An 18333-nucleotide genomic window follows, 5' to 3' on the forward strand; every position below is an offset into this window, starting at 1 on the left:
ATAGAGCAGTGTAGAGATCCATTCCTTCGTATAATTTCCCCACATTTAGTATTTTCTGATCACTCCAATATGTGCACATTATGAAAATGTAAAAGCTGCCTTTTTATTTATTTAGTTGTGTTGTTTTATTCCCTTCTTCCAGGCCTGCAATTGCAGTCGCGAAGGGTCAGCCAGTCCTCAGTGCAATGTGCTCACTGGCCATTGCCAATGTAAGCCTGCATTTGCGGGACCGAGCTGTCATCAGTGCTCCCTTGGCTTCAGAGACTTTCCAGACTGTGTGGCCTGTGACTGTGACCTGAGAGGGACATTGGTGGACACCTGTGACGAGGAACAGGGTCTTTGCAACTGTGCAGAGGAAACTGGTACCTGCTCTTGCAAGGTGTGGGCCCTCGGTGTTCCATTTTCTTCCTCTTACCTTCTCGTAACAGTGACTTTTGAGCTTTTAACTATTTAAATAAGCAGCCAGGTTTTAGACACGTCTCATAATGAGTAAACAATACCTTGCAGGTCTGAGTTTAAATTTCATGTGTGCTCTTCTAGAATGATGGATGATTCTTTAAATGGAAATTTTACTGGTCATTGCAAATGCGAGATGATGGAACTGATTTGAAAAACACTCTTGAGTTTTCTATCATGTGTTACCATTGGCTGAGTAGCCAACCTGTCTTGAATATATAGGTAAAATAGATAACACAGAGCTCAAGGAGATTTGTGATTTTAGAGCTGATAATTATTCTTTTGTATATGCTGACCAGATTAAAGGAAATTCATGTTTCTTATTTTCCAAGGAGGTAAGATTTCAACATCATGTTTAATTCCATGTATTTCCATTAGTTTTCCCATTGTGTTTTGTTATAAGAACCATGGACCAGGTCCTTACAACAAAGCACAATAGGAAAACTAATGCATTACAGGGCTGAAAGAGTCTCTGGCCACCTTCTCTGGTCCTTTCCTGGGCCTGGAAAGACGGAATCCAGAGGGTACTGGGTTGATTAGTGACTGGGGATGAGGAAGGGACAATTCAGGTAGATACTACAGCCTGGGAGTAATGGGAACATCAGTGGATATTTTTGGCTTCGCACATTTATGATACTAGCAGTTCTCATTATAGCCAGTTAGAACGGGAGAGACTTGCCTTAAGAATCACCTCATCCATCGATCTTCACCCTGACTGATCATCAGAGTCACCTGAAGCCTCCAGGAGATTCTAATCAGGGAATGTGTACTTTCCAAAAGCTTCAAGATGATTCTGATCATCAGCTGTTGTGGGGAATCCCTGACTGAGTCTTTGAGAGAACTAATGCTCGGAGAGGTGAAGGAACTTGCTTAAGGAACAGCTAGTCCAGGGATGTTTCTTGATCCAAAATGACTTTTATGGTTTACTTCATTTCTGTTTGTTCAGAAATCATCTTTTTTTTTTTTTTTTAGATAAAAATGAGTCTATGATTTTTTTCCCTCTAGGAAAATGTCCTTGGCCTTCAGTGCAGCGAGTGTCGAGCTGGCACCTACGGTCTCCATGCTGACAACCCTCTGGGGTGCACCCCGTGCTTCTGCTTTGGGCTGTCACAACTCTGCTCGGAGGTGGAGGGTTATGTGAGGATGCCAGTAAGTTAGGAATGCAGTTAAAATGTTCTGTTTTTAACCTTTCTCCCCTTGGGAGTTGGGTGGGGGTAGGAGAAACAGTCAAGCACTTACATTAAATTTTGCTCTTAAGGCATCAGAAATCCTGAGAAACTAATTTGGGTTAGTTATGAATCAGAGCTGTACTTCTGCTGTCCAGAGAAATATGTGGAGGTGGAACTAAAGGTATTCAGTGTTGCTCCTTAGCTAATCTATCGAAAGCTTTAGTTGGAGAGAAGATAAGATGGCAATATCTCAACAGTGTCCTTCTTATAACTGACAATTGCCCCGTGTAGCAGCAGTTTGACCCTAAATGCAATAGATTAAAACATGTTCACTTCATTTCAATCAGGATTTACGTTTAAAGGAAAAGTTTTTATTATCCCTGTTTTAATAATGAAGCTCTCTTATCTATGAAATAATGGTAGAATTGGACAAATCAAAGGTATAGAGTAAATTCATTTCCTAAAGTGCGTTTTTCCTCCCTTCTATGACTAGGTAACTCTGGGCTCAGATCAGCCTCTTCTGCGTGTGGTTTCTCAGAGTAACCTCAGGGGTACGACTGAGGGGGTGTATTACCAGGCCCCTGATGTCCTCCTGGACGCCATGACTGTCAGGCAACATGTCCATGGAGAACCATTTTACTGGCGGCTGCCGGGGCAGTTCCAGGGAGACCAGGTGAGGCCCACACCCAGCCTAGAGCCGGTCCACATTCCCAAGGGGATATGGGTATAATTTGAAATCACAATAGACTGGGTTTGCCCATCATTAACTGAAGTGGTTGTTAATTTCCTCTTCTAAGTGGGGATGGAGAAGTTTAACACTTATAAAAATCCCCCAAAATGTATGGTTCTTTAAAATTTTTCATTAATTTTGAAGTCTTTTAAAATTCAAATCATATTGTTATCCTTCTCAAAGTAGTCATTCAACAAATATTTGTTTTTACTAATATAAGTTCAGTACAAGCCTGGGTGCTATGGCCTGGGAGGTCCTTCTCAAGAAATTGTCACTCGGTTTGGGGGAAAATAAAAACCTTCTATAAAAGACTCTTGAAGGCATCACTTGCATTTTTGTTTATATAAATATTGGAGTCTTTGTATGAATTCACCCTGATCTTTAAAATGTGCGAATATATATCCAGTGTGTGTATAGATATAGATAATTTTTAATTCAAAGGAGCTTGAAAATAATCAGGACTGTTACTATGTTGATTTGTTATTCTGGAGCTTACCTTTGTTAGTATCATCAAGAAGGAATCTGTGGGAGGTGATGGATATGTCTGTGGCTATAATGGAAGTGATGATTTCATGGGTGAATACATATCCCAAAACTCTTCAAGTTTTATGCATTAAATATATACAGCTTTTTACAGCCAATCATACTTCAATAAATTATTTAAAGAAACTTTGTATCGTATTCCCCATATGAGTGGAAAGGGGGTGCGGGGAGGGTGAAAGGGTCAAATACATGGTAACAGCGGGAAACTAGACTTTGGTGGTGAGCACGCAATAGAGCACACAGATGTTGAATTACAATGTTGTACACCTGAAAATTATATAATGTTATTAACCAATGTTAGCCCAATAAATTTAATTTTAAAAAACTTTGTAAAAAATCACTTAACAAAAAGAGGACTATAGCTTAAGTGAACTTAAGAATCCATAATTAAGTAGAATTAGAAGGAAGCAAAGTCTAGACAACATATTCTACCCATGTGATGTATTTTTAAGTACATGATTTCTTTCAAATGGCAGCAGGCTTGTAATGACATATTTTTAAACCAATGCCTTGTCAGAGAAGTAAACAACAATTTACTATTTGGTAGCTCATGGCCTACGGTGGCAAACTGAAGTACAGCGTGGCCTTCTATTCCTCCAATGGCATGGGCACCTTCAACCTCGAGCCTCAAGTGCTCATCAAAGGAGGCCAGACCAGAAAGCAAGTCATTTATATGGATGCGCCTGCACCAGAGAATGGAGTGAGACAAGAGCAAGAAGTAGGAATGAAAGAGGTGACCATGCATTCTTTTCATATAAGCCCCATAAAAGTGTGAACTTTGCTATAGATATAATGAAGTCATGAAGCGGCTGTAATAGAATGAGCATGGAGACCTGGAGATCAAAACTGCAATGGTTTTAGCAAGATTTCTAAAAATGACCCAAATTTCTATTCTCAAAACAGAGATATTAAGCTTATGTTAATATATAGCAACTGCATCTTAAATTCTTTATCTTGGTACACAAGTCTCAAACTGTGTGGACATGATGGTAAGAAGTCTTTGGACTTGCTTGGGTCTAGGAAGTGAGTGTTCATTCACTGGGCAGATATTGATTGACTATCTACTATGTGGCTGGCACTGCCATAGGTGATGTGTGTCTGGGTAAATGAGACTGGCATCGCCCCTGCCTCTGGGAGGTGACAGGCTATCTTCCTCAGTTAAACTTAGGGTCATGCACAGAACTGGGCTCATTTCTGGAGAAATGTACAAAAGAATCATTTTCTTTGTAAGTTCATTGCTTCTGAGAATTTGTACTCTGGATTTAATTGAATGTGTTTCATCCGCAGAATTACTGGAAATATTTTAATTCTGTTTCTGAAAAACCTGTCACACGCTCAGATTTTATGTCTGTTCTTAGCAACATTGAGTACATCCTCATCAAAGCATCTTATGGTCAAGGATTACAGCAAAGCAGGTACTTGGAAACTTCTATAATTTAGACAACATTTTTCTTATATGAAAGCAAGCTGGAGGGATTTGATCTGCTTCACCCCCATTACTTCCTATCATTCTTAATATACGTATTTCTGTTCCCCACCAAAACCTTATTAAATATTAGTATCAGTGTGAAGTATATGAAAATTGACAAAGATTATCCGTCTCCCATACTAATGTGGATATAAAATGTAAGTACATAATGGTGATACCTTAGATGAGGATAAAATGGAAAAAAAGATTAAGTTCTGCTGTCTTTGCCTTTAAACTGCAATGCCCGTTCCTTTGTAATGATGTATCAGGGAAGGCTGTCACCTGCTCATTTAGTACTTAACCCATAAAGAAAGCCACTAAGTTTGGCCAAACTGGTCCTTCAAGAGGTCTCTCGGATACTCTTTCTGTAACACTATTTTTAAGTTCTAAAATGCTAACTGAGGAACTTCACTGTGTAAAGACAGTGCTAACGTGTTTTTCACATTTCCTTTATAATCGTGAATAGGAACTAATCCCAAACTGAGGAAAGCTCTGGTTTAATTATATGTACAAATACCATTATGTAATATGCTATGTTTCTAGAAAGTATCTTTCTAAATATTAGTATTTCGTCTCACACGTCTTAACACGGTTTCACAGAATCTCAAACATTTCAATGGAGGTGGGCAGGAAGGCTGAAGAGCTGCACCCTGGGAGGCAGGTGGCCTCCCTGTTAGAGAAGTGTCTCTGTCCTCCCGGCACAGCTGGACTTTCATGTCAGGTAGGGAGACTGTAGTTAAAAATCCGTTTCCTGGTTTTGAGTTGAAATATGCTTGTTATAGCAACTCCAAGTGATTAACGGAACATATACTTATCTATTATTTTTTTCTCTTAAATTTTTTTTTAATGTGGTAAAATATACGTAAACATAAACTTCACTATCTTAACTATTTTTAAGTGTGCAGTTCAGTAGTGTTAAGTACATTCACAACCAACCTCCAGAATTCTTCATTTGGCAAAACTTACATTCTGTACTCATTAAACACTAACTCTATATCCCTCCTCCCGCCAGTCCCTGGTAACCACCATTCTATTTTCTGTTTCTATGAATTTAACTACTCTACGTACCTCATATAAGTGGAATCATATAGTATTTGTCTTGTTATAACTGGCTTATTTCACTTAGAATAATGTCTTCAGGGTTCATCGAAGTTTTACCCTGTGTCAGAATGTGCTTCCTTTTTAAGGCCAAACAATATTCTATTATATATACCCTATTTTGATTATCCATTCATCCATCAATAGACAGTTGGGTTGTTTTACATTTTGGCTATTGTAAGTAATGCTGCTATGAACATGGGCGTACAAATACCTCTTCAAGACTCTGCTTTCAGTTCTTTGGAGTTTATGCCCAGAAGTAGAATTTCTAGATCATATGGTAATTCTGTTTTTAAATTTGGAGGAGCTGCCATACTGCTCTCCACAGTATTGCACCATTTTACATTCTCACCAGCAACGTGCAAGGGTTCCATTTTCTCCACATCCTCCCGCACACCTATTTTTCTCTGCCTTTTTTTTTTTCATAGTAGCCATCCCAGTGGGTATGAGGTGATGTCTCATTATGGTTTTGATTTGCATTTCTCTAATGATTAGTGATGTTGAGCATCTTTTCATGGGTTTGTTGGCCATTTGTGTATCTTCTTTGGAGAAATGTCTATCCAAATCCTTTGCCCATTTTTAAATCAGGTTGTTTATTCATTTTCTTTCCTTTTGCACCCCCTCAGGACTGTGCACCTGGTTACTACAGAGGGAAGCTTCCGGAAAGTGGTGGTAGGGGATCTCGCCCTCCGCTTGCTCCGTGTGTGCCCTGCAATTGCAACAACCACAGTGACATCTGTGACCCTGAAACAGGGACGTGCCTGGTATGCTTGTTTGTGTGGGGACTTGCATGAAGTTTAGAATTAGAGTAGGCACTGAATGTTTAAATTTCTGGTTCAAAGTCACGCTGGTGCCTTGGTTTAGAAAGAACTTAAATTTACCTAAATGTAAGGTATACATGTATTTCCTTCAGAAAAGTCTAGCTAAGTGGACTGACACTTAGTGGAAATTGTTGGTGGAAATTCTTTTATAAATTTTAATTCCTTGAATCTGTGAGTGGGCATCAGTTTGGGAATTAGTTAAGTGTGCCTTGTTTTTACTTGTGGTGCAGTGGTGTGTAGTCAAAGTAGATGAGAACTTTATGTCACAGAATTTGAAGAGTCATCTGGAAATCTTAAAATAAGTTAATGCCGATGTTGAAAGTTTATTTCTCTGTGTAAAATACTGCTCTCCCCTTGCATTTGTAAAAAAAAATTCATATTCTCCTCGATGTCTTAGTATGCATTTGTTTCCCGGCTGCCTTCCCCTAGCTCAGGGGTGTCCAAACTGTGGCCCGTGAGCCAACTGTGGCCTGTGATCCATTGTTAATCGGCCCGCAGCAAATTCCAAAAATATATTTAGTTTACTTAAATAAACCAGGTGAGGCAATACGTACTTCACCTCGAGTGGGTGGCCTGGCTGTTTGTGTATTTTACCGCATATGGCCCTTGGTGAAAAACGTTGGAAAAAGTTTGGACCCCCCTGCCCTAGATTGCTCTCAGGGACATGAGGAGAACTTTGATCACTGAAAGGGACAAAGTGACCCAGACTGAAGTCTTGTGGCCCTGAGGACAAACTCTTGTATCCATGATTTTGCCTAAGCCCGACTGATAACAGAATAATCTGATACCATTGTCCTACTCCTGAACTCTCATTCTTTATATTGGCAACTTGTGGAAACATTGGTAACTTGTATAAATTGTGCCAAGACTAATTTACCTCAGGTAAAATATTAGGTTGGTGCAAAAGTAATTGTGTTTTTTGCAATTATTTTTAACCTTTTAAACCACAATTATTTTTGCACCAACCTAATAACTCTTTGAAGGAAAATGAATTGCCCCCCAAGAAAGACATACCTGATGCCTTAGAGGTTCGGGGTGTGGCCCAATCACAAGGAATGGGACAGAGAATTAAGACTAACTGGTCTCCACCTGCACTAGATCTGTCTTCCTCTTCTTTTATTCAGATGCGCCTTTCATATGTGGTATTTAAAGGCAATTTCTGCTGGGAAAACTGCTCAAGTACGGCAGTGCACAGGTGAATTTAGAAACTGAAGTACTGCATGGTTTTCCTCAATTAAGAGATATGTGCTAATTTTTGCTGACCCCATTATATATGTGGAATTAAAGAATTATTCCAGTCATACAAGGTAAAATGGTCTTAGTGAAGATGCAAACAGTTATAACACTATTAAGAAAAATTTATTCACTCTAATCAGCTCATGCTCCAGGCAAAAGTAAAGTGCTAATAGAGAAAATGAGAAAATCTCTTTTAAGGATTTAAGGAGAATTGATTTTAGGCAACTTAAATTTAAAGTGAGATGTAATTAACTGTGAAGGTCCCTTGGCCAGTCATGGGGACAAAGGTCTCATGAACAGTTAAAGAAGTTGATCAGTTCTTTCAGGCTACCTCTTTCCTTGGTATAGCTACTTTAACAAGATTAGGTATTCCTCAGACATTAAATTATGACCCTGCGTTTTCTGACCCAAATCCACTAGAAGAAAGTTCTACGATCTGCAGCTCACTAGTCGATTTGTACTCAGGAAAGAACAGAGCCTGCTTACCCCAGTCCATGAAAGATCGTGGCAGAATCTCCCCAGAATAAACAATGATGGGTGGCTTCCAGACAGTGCCCTGCCCTGGGGGTAATGGTTGGCCAGATGTGACCTAGAACCCTTAAGAGACCTCCCCTGGGCCTGTTACATTTTGCAGTAAACAATAGTGGATATACATATCGCCAGAAGAGTGGCAAAGTTTCTAAATCTAGATTGTTCTGCATTCTCACAGTGTTGAGCAGAATACATTTTGCTTCTTGTTCTTACCCTTTTTTATAGAAGATCTGTGCTCTGTGACCCTAACGACTTTTCTTTTATTCATGGCTACAATGTATTGCTAATTACTGTAACGCAAACCCACTCTAAACAGAAAATCATGTCTGGGCTTAGAGTTCAGAATTTCAGGGTTGCAACAGACCTATTTTTGTCAGAGGCCCTTCAGATCTTAAGACTGAATTGAATACAACATGCATGCCAAGTGGTTATTTAATGTATGTTTCCACACCTCCAGCTCACTCCCACAGCAGCTCAGCTCATCTTTGGGCAGCCCCAATGGTTCGTGGAACAGGTGTCACGGGCTCATTCACCCAGTGGTGCAATTTTAATCTTTGGAGTCATTGAGACAAACCACCAGTTCAAATTTCTTCATGGAAAGTGACAGTATTTTAACAAATAACTTGTAAAAACACTTGATAAAAGTTCTCTTTCACATATCAAAGGTTCTGCATCTTCAGCCCTCTTGGTCAGATATCATCAGTTTATGTGTACCGGGTGGTTGTGTGGGATGGTTCTGAGTCCGTTCACCATTCTGAGGTGTGAATGTCAGCATCTGACTTAAAGTATCATACCCAGGGTCCAATGCCTTTACTCCCGTACTTCTAGATACGATGTTTCCAGGAATGCAGCCTATGGGTTTTGCCAACCCAGTCACTGCTGCCTCTACTAAACTGGCCAGACACTAAGACGCTTACATTCTTCTGACAGGTTTAGTACCTGAGTCCCTGCCTTTGAATTTGGGGCCTGACCTTTTCCTCTTCAGTCTTCATCTGTTAGATCCCTTTTGTGGTTTAGTACAATTCACTTCCATTTGACAAAATCTTTTAAGCACTTCCTATGTGTTTGTGATCGTATAGACGGAAGTCAAGACCTTTTTGGATCTGATTTTGTCATCCATCACATACTGTGTTTCCCCAAAAATAAGACCTAGCTGGACCATCAGCTCTAATGCGTCTTTTGGAGCAAAAACTAATATAAGACCTGGTCTTACATCATGTTAGATAAGACCTGGTCCTATATTATAGTAAAATAAGACTGGGTCTTATATTAATTTTTGCTCCAAAAGACGCATTAGAGCTGATGGTTCGACTAGGTCTTATTTTCGGGGAAACACGGTAGGATGCTCGTCCCTCTTCATGTCACTGGGCCTTGGGTTTATCATAAAAACGATTGATCAGAAATGTGACCTGGAAAGAGGTGGAGAGACTGAGGACCAGAGAAACACCTTAGGAGTCCCTCTGCCCAGCTACCCCCTTTCTGGGAGATAGGACTCACCTTTTTTATAGTTGAAAAATTGGTTGGTGTTCGCTGTACAGTTCCCATAGCAACCAACTCATCCCACATGTCAGTTCACATTAACAGATTCTTATTTCCCTGCCACTCTTTGGGGCAGCTTGTCTTTGATTGTCTAGGATCTTGAAAACAAGGGAGCTCATAATCCATTGTATATTAGGGGGAGTTTTTAATGTTGAAGCTGATGTTAGCAATCAAAAACCAAAACAAATCTGCTACAATCCTGTCTCATCATCTAATATATATTACTTATTAGCCTTATGTTTTATCATTAAGATAACTCTTTAACACAATTTTTTTTAAGAGAGAGGTTGCAAATTTTACTTCTAAAGAGATATCAGTTTTAGGGGCCGACTGAATCCTAGCAAAATCTATTTTCAGGTGAAAGAGGAATACAATTTTATTTATTTATTTATTTTTATTTTAATTATTTTTCAATTACAGTTGACATTCAATATCACATTAGTTTCAGTTGTACAGCATATTGGTTAGATGTTTATCACTTACAAAGTGATCCCCTGGTAAGTCTAGTACCCACCTGGCACCATACATAGTTATTACAATATTATCGACTATATTCTTTATGCTGTACTTTATAGCCCTGTGACAATTTTGAAACTACCAATTTGTACTTGTTAATTCCTTCACTTTTTTCACCCATCTCCCCCAAACCCCTTCCCGTCTGGCAACCATCAGTTTGTTCTCTGTATCTATGAGTCTGTTTCTGTTTGTTTGTTCATTCATTTTGATTTTTATGTTACACATATAAGTGAAATTGTACGGTATTTGTCTTTCTCTGCCTGAATTATTTCACTTAATATGATACCCTCTAGGCCCATCCATGTCACATATGGTAAGATTTCATTATTTTTTATGGCTGAGTAATATTCCACTGTATGTGTGTACCACCTCTTGTTTATCCAGTCATCTATTGATGGACATTTAGGTTGCTTCCACATTGTAAATAATGCTGCAATGAACATAGGGGTGCATATACGTTTCGAATTAGTGTTTTGTGTTTCTTTAGATAAATACCCAGAAGTGGAATTGCTGGGTCATAAGGTAGTTCTATTTTTAAATTGTTTTAAGGAACCTCTATATGTTTTCCATAGTGACTGCACCAATTTGCAATCCCACCAACAACAGTGCACAGGGTTCCCTTTTCTCCACATCCTCTCTAACATTTGTTTGGTGATTTATTGATGATAGCCATTCTGACAGGTGTGAGACGACATCTTATTGTGGTTTGTATTTACATTTATCTGATGATTAGTGATGTTGAGCATCTTTTCATATGTCTGTTGGCCATCTGTGTGTCCTCTTTGGAGAAATGTCTCTTCAGGTCCTCCGCCCATATTTTAATTAGATTGATTAATTTTTTTGGTATTAAGTTGTATGAATACTTTATAAATTTTGGATATTAACCCCTTATCATATATATCATTGGCAAATACAATTTAAACGAAAAATGCTGGAATAGTTTTTAATTTAAAAATCGTTTTTCAAACATATAAACTTTTCTTTCTATATCCTTTCATGCTGCCCAGGATAAAAGTCTGAGTCAGTTTGAGAGTTTGCTCAGTGACTTCTGTCCCTGTGGTCAGACACAGAGTCCAGCTCCCAGGGCTGGGTGACAGGGCTGGGTGACAGGGCTGGGTGACAGGGCTGGGTGAATAGTGATTCAACTGACCAAAAACAGGTTTTGCATTGGCATCAGATGTCAAGAATTACTTCTTTTACGTTTACTTTTTCTTCAAATATTGGGCTCATAGGTCCAAATGATGACATAAAATTCAACTGGAAATGATTTGGTTATTGCAGGAATCTATTGGTGTTGCTCTAAAACCCTGCGTTTTCTTCCCTCACTGTCTGTTTCCTCAATCTTCTTTCCATTCATTTCTGTTCTTTCACCTCCCCACACCCCGACTATGTGCAAAACTGGTGCACTTCAAATAGCCTTTTAGGTCGCTATAGATTTTAGATTCACATTTTAAGGCTCTGAAAGCTGGATGCCTTATGTGTATTTTCCATAAGAAGAATGTATTAGTAATTTGTAGGCTCTAGTATGAATGCGTGAATGAAGGCCACAGAGCTGGCAATATTTCTGATTTAACAAACTTAAACAAAACTGCTCTCCCTTAAGAATTAAGAAAAAAATATGATATGAAACATGGTAGTGATTAACTATTATCAGATAAGGATGATTTCTAACAATTTCCCATTGTTTCCTACTCCTTCTGAAATGTGGGGCCCCAGAATTGCAGCGATAACACTGCTGGTGACCACTGTGATAAGTGTGCTCCCGGGTACTATGGGAAGGTGACTGGTTCAGCTGGCGACTGCTCTCTGTGCACCTGTCCTCACAGCCACCCTGCCAGGTGAGCCTACACAAGTGTGTGACATGCCTGCACCACCGAAGCTGGGGCTGATTCAGTCTTCAGCCTCATTTTCCAGGGTCTCTATGTGATCTATTTTAATTAATATTCTCCTTATGCTGAGAAAAGCTCATTTTAAGAGTGTTCAATTCTCACAAGCATTTGAAGAGAATCTTTTCAAAAGCAAAGTGTTGGTGTTGGGGTGTTAGAATGAAACTAATTACAGAAGAGACTTTCAGGTTTCTGTTTTTGAAGACTAATTTTCGCCTCCAACATATGTGTCCAGAGTACCTAGAGATGAATTATTATTTGTTTTATGAATAAAGATGCAAAGAATTCAGCTCCTGTTTAATGTAAGGGAATGGGGTTAGAATTTATACATGCTGATGACTAAAGTGGGGAAATGCTACATAGTGATGGAATTGGGACCAAGTTCTACCTTGTACTCATCATGCTTGTATAGAATTATCTGAATGCAAAAAAAAAGAACCAGAGTCCTCTTTGGGTCCTCTTTGGTTTAAATGAAAATTGTAATTCATAAATAGCATTTTATTATTGCTTAGAATATTTGACAAGGCATTGAACACATATAGATCAAATACCAACTTTGGTATACAAAAATGAAGCTTTCTTTTTAATATTTGTGAATCTCATGTCTTTTATTGTTTTCAAGTAAGTGATGCTTGATGGTGAGTACCAAATGAGAGGTACTGTGTAAACTTCCCTTGTAAACTATCAAGTATCCTAAACTTTATTGTTGCTATTATTATTTAATGTTTTGGATTAAATCTGTATATAAATTTTGATTTATCAATCCCACTCTTGTAATCTTAAGCTATAGAAATACTTGCATATGTGTGTAAAGATGGATATATTTTAGCATTGCTTGTACTCATGAGAATTGGTGGGGGGGTGGGACTGAATAACTATATATAGGGGATTATTATACACAATGCCGTACATACCTAGGGTGAAATATTGTACAAACACTGAGAAAAGAATAAGGTATATTTATTTGTACAGAATTGGGAAAATGGCCAATTAAATTGCATAATTGAATATACAATGTGATGCCATTTTGGAAAAAATTCTTCATATGTATATCCATATCCATATCCATAGCTCCATGGCTATATATGCTCAGAGAAATATTTGGAAGACTATTTCACCCTTCTACTTTGCATATTTCTGTACTGTTTGAATATTTCACTTTTTCAATCCAAAAAGGTTTTAACTATCCTTAAAACCCATGCTGATAAATTAAAAGTTATACTACTAGGAAGAGACTGTGAAGATCTGAAAAATCTATGTGTGCTACGCATCTGAGAGTCCCTACAAGATGTGCTTTATTTGCTACCTATTTTGTGTTTCCACTAGTGTCGGTCTCTTTAGTATTTAAGGAGAAAAAAGTCAGAAGTGAAGTGAGGCTGGTAGAGAACTCTGTAACTCATTCTGAAAACTTCTTACTGGCTAAAAGAACCAGACTACACCAGTGGTTTTTTTCAATAGTTCGCAGTACCCAGCTGAGGTTCTAGATGGTGCATGGTACATTAGTAAATTAAACCATGGAGCCAGAGGTTGTTGAAAAGAAAGGAGTAAGCCAAAAGCTGACTTCCATTAGTGAGGGAGATCAACATCTGAGTGGATATTAAACTTTGAGAGGCTCTGTCATCTTGCTTCTAACGGCCCTTGGCCCTTCTGGTGACTCCCTACCTGTAGCTCCGTTCATTTGCAAATTCCACCCCCACTCTTTGCTTTTCTTTCCCCCACCTTTTCCTGCTTGCCTTTCTTTACAGCCTTTTATATTCACCAGCATTTGTACAGCTATCTTCTCTCTCCTGGGTTTCACACTTTTTTGTAGTCAGGCACAGCTCTCTCTAACCACCTTCTCCTCTAATAAGTCAGGTAATTCTTAAATCTCAGAACAACATCGTTTCACCTGGGAGCTTCCTTGTTTGGTGACTAATTAGTTGTAACCTGCAAGATAGACCTTCTTTCCCCTCATCACTCACATAGTTATCATTGGACAGATGTCTAATGATTGTCTTCTGGATACAATAGGGGCGCACATTTGTATTGATTACATATTTATTTTCCTTTTTTTGCCTAATAGATTTTAAGCCCTAAAAACCTCGTCTACCTGTCCAGTGCAGTCACTTAACTTTTAGAACGTTATCATGTACCCTAAGAATAATGCTCAAGTACCATAAGAAAGAGTTGAAATTATTTATCTGACACTGCAAAAATTTTTTTTCCTTCCAGTTTTAGTCCCACTTGTGTCTTGGAAGGTGATCATGATTTCCGCTGTGATGCCTGTGTTACGGGCTATGAAGGACGGTATTGTGAAAGGTACGTCGTGGAGTCATCACATGGAAATGGCTGGGCACACCCGCTCCTATATTTACTAACGTGATTTGGGAGTCACTATCAATTTGGTTGTACGTGACTGATATTGCCGAAAAAAATCTGCTGTGTGCTAAGTAAATGCACTTTCTGTGACCATCCCATCCTCCTTTTAGAAAATAAAATGTCGAATGAGGTAAATGGGCCTGTGTTCTTTGCATTTCATTTGGTGAAATGATTACTGTCCTGGGGCCAGAGCTGGTTTATATATTAACTTACGGTGTTGATCCTGTCTCTACCTGCATACTTGCATATCTTCCTTTCTATAGGTGCTCCTTGGGCTATCATGGGAACCCCCGAATGCCAGGTGGCAATTGCCAGAAGTGTGACTGCAGCCCGCGTGGCTCTGTTCATGGTGACTGTGACCGTGGGTCTGGCCAGTGTGTCTGCAGGCCGGGGACCGCAGGGCTGCGATGTGAGGAGTGCGAACCCAGGCACATTCTGGTGGAAAGCAATTGTATTTGTGGGTATTTTCCTTCTCTAAATGTTAAATGATGGTTTTTCCTCTCAGATGTTTTCCTGTGATGGTGCCCTATGGCATCGGCAGGGTACAGCAAGTCCTATTGTATTTTAACTAAGCATAGGTTGCCTTTGTATCTGCCAAGGTGAACTTTTCATAGTGCGTTTGGAGCTGAGGCAGAAGACTCGAGGATGACAGCATTCATCGCTCTAGCACTCTAAGCACACAGCGATTCCAACTTCATACTTTATCTGCATTTATATCCCTTTGGTTGAGGCAAGGGTCAGTCAGTGCAGAGAGGGAATGCCTTTGTGGGGTTGTCATTTGTGTTGCCCAAATGTCATTAATGGCTTTAGCTCTTGGCTGTGGTGGATTTTTCCCCAGTTCTGATTTATTTTAACAGCAAGTACATGAAGTAGTGATCCTGGGATGTCTTCTCAGTGCGGGAAGACATGGAGGAAGTAATTTCAGTCAAGATCATGGCATTCAAGAGCTTTTTTGCTTTGGTTTATGTGTTTGTTATAAGCAAAAACACGCCCATTATTTTCCGAAGTCTCCTTCATTTGTACTCGGTGTGTCTGTAAACTATCTGAGGGAATGACAGACCGAGCCCTGCAAGCAAACACATTTGGAATGCGTTGCCATTAGTCCAAGTCGAAGATGAGCATTTACACCGCAAAGGTCAGAGCAGCATAAGAAAACGTGCGACAGACCTGGAGTCCACTCTGAGATCAGTTGTGTCTTTCCATGCGACCCCCCAGGGAAGGCAGTGGTCTGATCTGAGTCTCAGCGTCCTCGTCTGAGAATAGAGGCTTAGTGCTTCCTGCTTAACCCCCCATCGTACAGCTGGTGTGAGAATGAGATCAGATGCGGTTCCTGGGAGCCTTGTAGGGTGCTCTGCCTGAGTCATGATTTTATGTTTTTATTACAAAATAGCTTATGCACACCATGGGAAAATGTGCAGGCCGTTTTGCATTAATTTGAGCTTTTTCTTTTAGCCTGTAATGATGAATGTGTAGGTGAGCTGCTGAATGACTTAGACAGTATCGGCAATACCATTCTTTCTGTGAACCTCACCGGCGTTATTCCCATCCCAAGTGGAATTTTGTCACACCTGGAAAATAGAACTAAGTATCTCCAGGTAGGTACTGGGAATACGGAAATGGGTGGAAACTGTCACCGAGAGTTGAAGAGTTGGTCGGGACTGTAAGAGTCATTCTGTCTGTCCTCCCACCTCCTCTCATTCCCAGTGCTCACCACTGCCTGGTGTCCAACGTCCCCTTGAATGCGACCAGGAAGCACATTACCCAATGCTAACTTATTTTACTGTCGAACAGCTCTGATTGTGCAAGAGCTGATCATTAGATGTCTTTTTATAAATTCCACCCCCATGGTCCTTCTGCCTTTGGAAATAAGACAAAGTCCACTCACTCCTCTTTATGCCAAACCTTTGGATGTTTGAAAATAGCTGTCCTAATACAAATAGAGAAAATAAATCTGGAGAGTATCTTCTTTAATGGTGGAATATGATCCAGATCAACTATGTTCTGTAAAGGTATTATTCTTTACTGGAGGACACCAAAGTTTCTCCAACCTGGAAGATTATATATTTGGAAATCTCGGGGGCTAAATCACAGTTCTATGTTTAGTCAAACAGGATCTGGGTCCAAACAAAGGGTGAGAAGTTAAGAAATCGACTTAGTAGACGACATTCAATGCTAGTATTTTTAATGCTAATTGGAAAAAAATATTCTTAATTTTGCTTAAAACTTACACAGTAGAATTTGAGAGAATTAAAACACTGTGTCGTGCAGTAATACAAAGGATAGTCATTCTTGAATGCATTTTTTAGATAAAAGCTTTTCTTAGACTAAACATTTCCTTAGGGGTGTGTGTGTGTGTGTGTGTGTGTGTGTGTGTGTGTGTGTGTGTGTTGGAATTCAGCAGCTTCATCAATCCATTCTTGTCTATAGTGGTCTTTTCTCCATAGACCTAAAGAAAGGTTAGGGAACTCTAAGAGATGTTTTTATATTGTCTTTCCTCAAATGGAAAAATAGTGTTTTTGAAAGATGAGAAAAAATTCTCAAAAATAATTTCTCAAAAAAACAAGAAAGAATGAAATTTCTTTTCCACTCACTATAGACACAATCAATAAATACTATTTTCTGTCAGTTTGGGTCCCAGGGATATAACTATATTTTAAATTTATCAAGTGAGATAAGTACTTCATTTAATTTTTAACTAGTTTTGAATGATTTGCTCTCATTTAAACCACTTGTCAATTCCTTTAAATAATTTTTTATGTTTATGTAAAGCCTGCAGGAGGTTAAGAATATAAACTCTTAATTGTTCATTGTTTTAATTATTTACCTACACAATGACCTTGGGCAAGTCACTTAACTCCCCCACAGCCCTTCACAGGGTTGCTATAAGGTTTAAATACAATCATATAAGTAAAAAATTAGAAGAGTGTTGGCATAAATTAAACGATTAATTGTTAGTCATTATAAAGGCATGTTTTTTACTTGACACTTTTCTATTTTAGCCTAGTAAGCTTTTTTAAGTAAGTTTTTTAAGGTGTTAGCAATTAGGGTTAAAATTTTTGTGACTCTAATATTGAAATTAAGCCAGACTTCCCCAAGAATAGCAGCAGTGTCAGATTTTGCACAACAGAGCACTTTAAATTCATGTCTATATTAGAAATATAATGCAAAAGATGACAGTATAAAAACATATTGCTATAATCAAAACTTAAGTAAATGTGATTTTTTTTAATGCAATCTCAAGGAAAGAAGAACTTTCTGTGAGCAAAATAGGTAATAGCAAGTGATGCTTCGTTAAGAATCAGAAAATTGATTTTGAAGCATTGTGATTTGTTGTCTTCATTTTTTTTCAGGAATCTTTATTAAAAGAAAATACTCAAAAGGAACTGGTAAAAATTCAACTTGAAGGTGTTGCAGAACAAACAGATGACCTGCAAAGGGAGGTAAAGTCTTCACATAAAGGGCCCGCTCCCTACCCAGCGCTTGTGAGCAATTGCACTGGGGCTGGAAGATTCTGGTTAGATCAGGGTAGCCTCTTCCTCTCAGGAGCTGTGCTCTGGATACTTTATGATCAAATTGGTCTCAACCTGGCCCATTTCTATGCTTTAGTGAGAAAAGGCTCCTGACTTAATTTTTATTGTCACCTTTGCTGAGGGAAGAGTTGGGCAGTTACCTTGCCATTTGACCATCATTTTCTCCTGTGAACCAAGGGGTGGGGTGGGATTCAAACATCCCTGCGGTTTCTTCCTTGTCCTAAATTCACCACATAACTGAGCATATGGTGAGCGCGGGTGCTCAGAAGCACTCCACCAAATGCCAGGACCCCTACCTGCTGCCTCTCAGGGGACAGAGCCAGCAGAGCCCACAGCAGCTGTGTGCTGTCCGTGCTTCTGATTGCAGACTTTGAATGGCAAGTGAGCTCGTTTTGATGTCAGCAGGGAATTTTCTTATTCTGTTTATCCCATGTCAGATGAATGGATTTTAG

The 18333-nt window shown here is 39.2% G+C and overlaps 1 protein-coding gene across 1 annotated transcript in view; it reads left to right on the top strand.

Moving 5' to 3' along the window:
- The window catches only part of LAMA1 (laminin subunit alpha 1), a 160862-nt gene that overhangs the window by 91364 nt on the left and 51165 nt on the right, over positions 1-18333 (top strand). Inside the window, exons 23-34 of the mRNA XM_019755789.3 lie at positions 143-379; positions 1462-1605; positions 2119-2298; positions 3446-3631; positions 4186-4313; positions 4967-5087; positions 6091-6228; positions 11824-11945; positions 14205-14291; positions 14615-14808; positions 15804-15946; positions 17702-17791. Of these exons, the coding sequence (XP_019611348.3) occupies positions 143-379; positions 1462-1605; positions 2119-2298; positions 3446-3631; positions 4186-4313; positions 4967-5087; positions 6091-6228; positions 11824-11945; positions 14205-14291; positions 14615-14808; positions 15804-15946; positions 17702-17791 (1770 nt within the window). The remainder of the gene's footprint in view (positions 1-142; positions 380-1461; positions 1606-2118; positions 2299-3445; positions 3632-4185; positions 4314-4966; positions 5088-6090; positions 6229-11823; positions 11946-14204; positions 14292-14614; positions 14809-15803; positions 15947-17701; positions 17792-18333) is intronic.

This window comes from Rhinolophus sinicus, chromosome 4, assembly GCF_057876585.1.
Source record: "Rhinolophus sinicus isolate RSI-liver-muscle chromosome 4, RSI-T2T, whole genome shotgun sequence".
Taxonomy (NCBI): domain Eukaryota; kingdom Metazoa; phylum Chordata; class Mammalia; order Chiroptera; family Rhinolophidae; genus Rhinolophus; species Rhinolophus sinicus.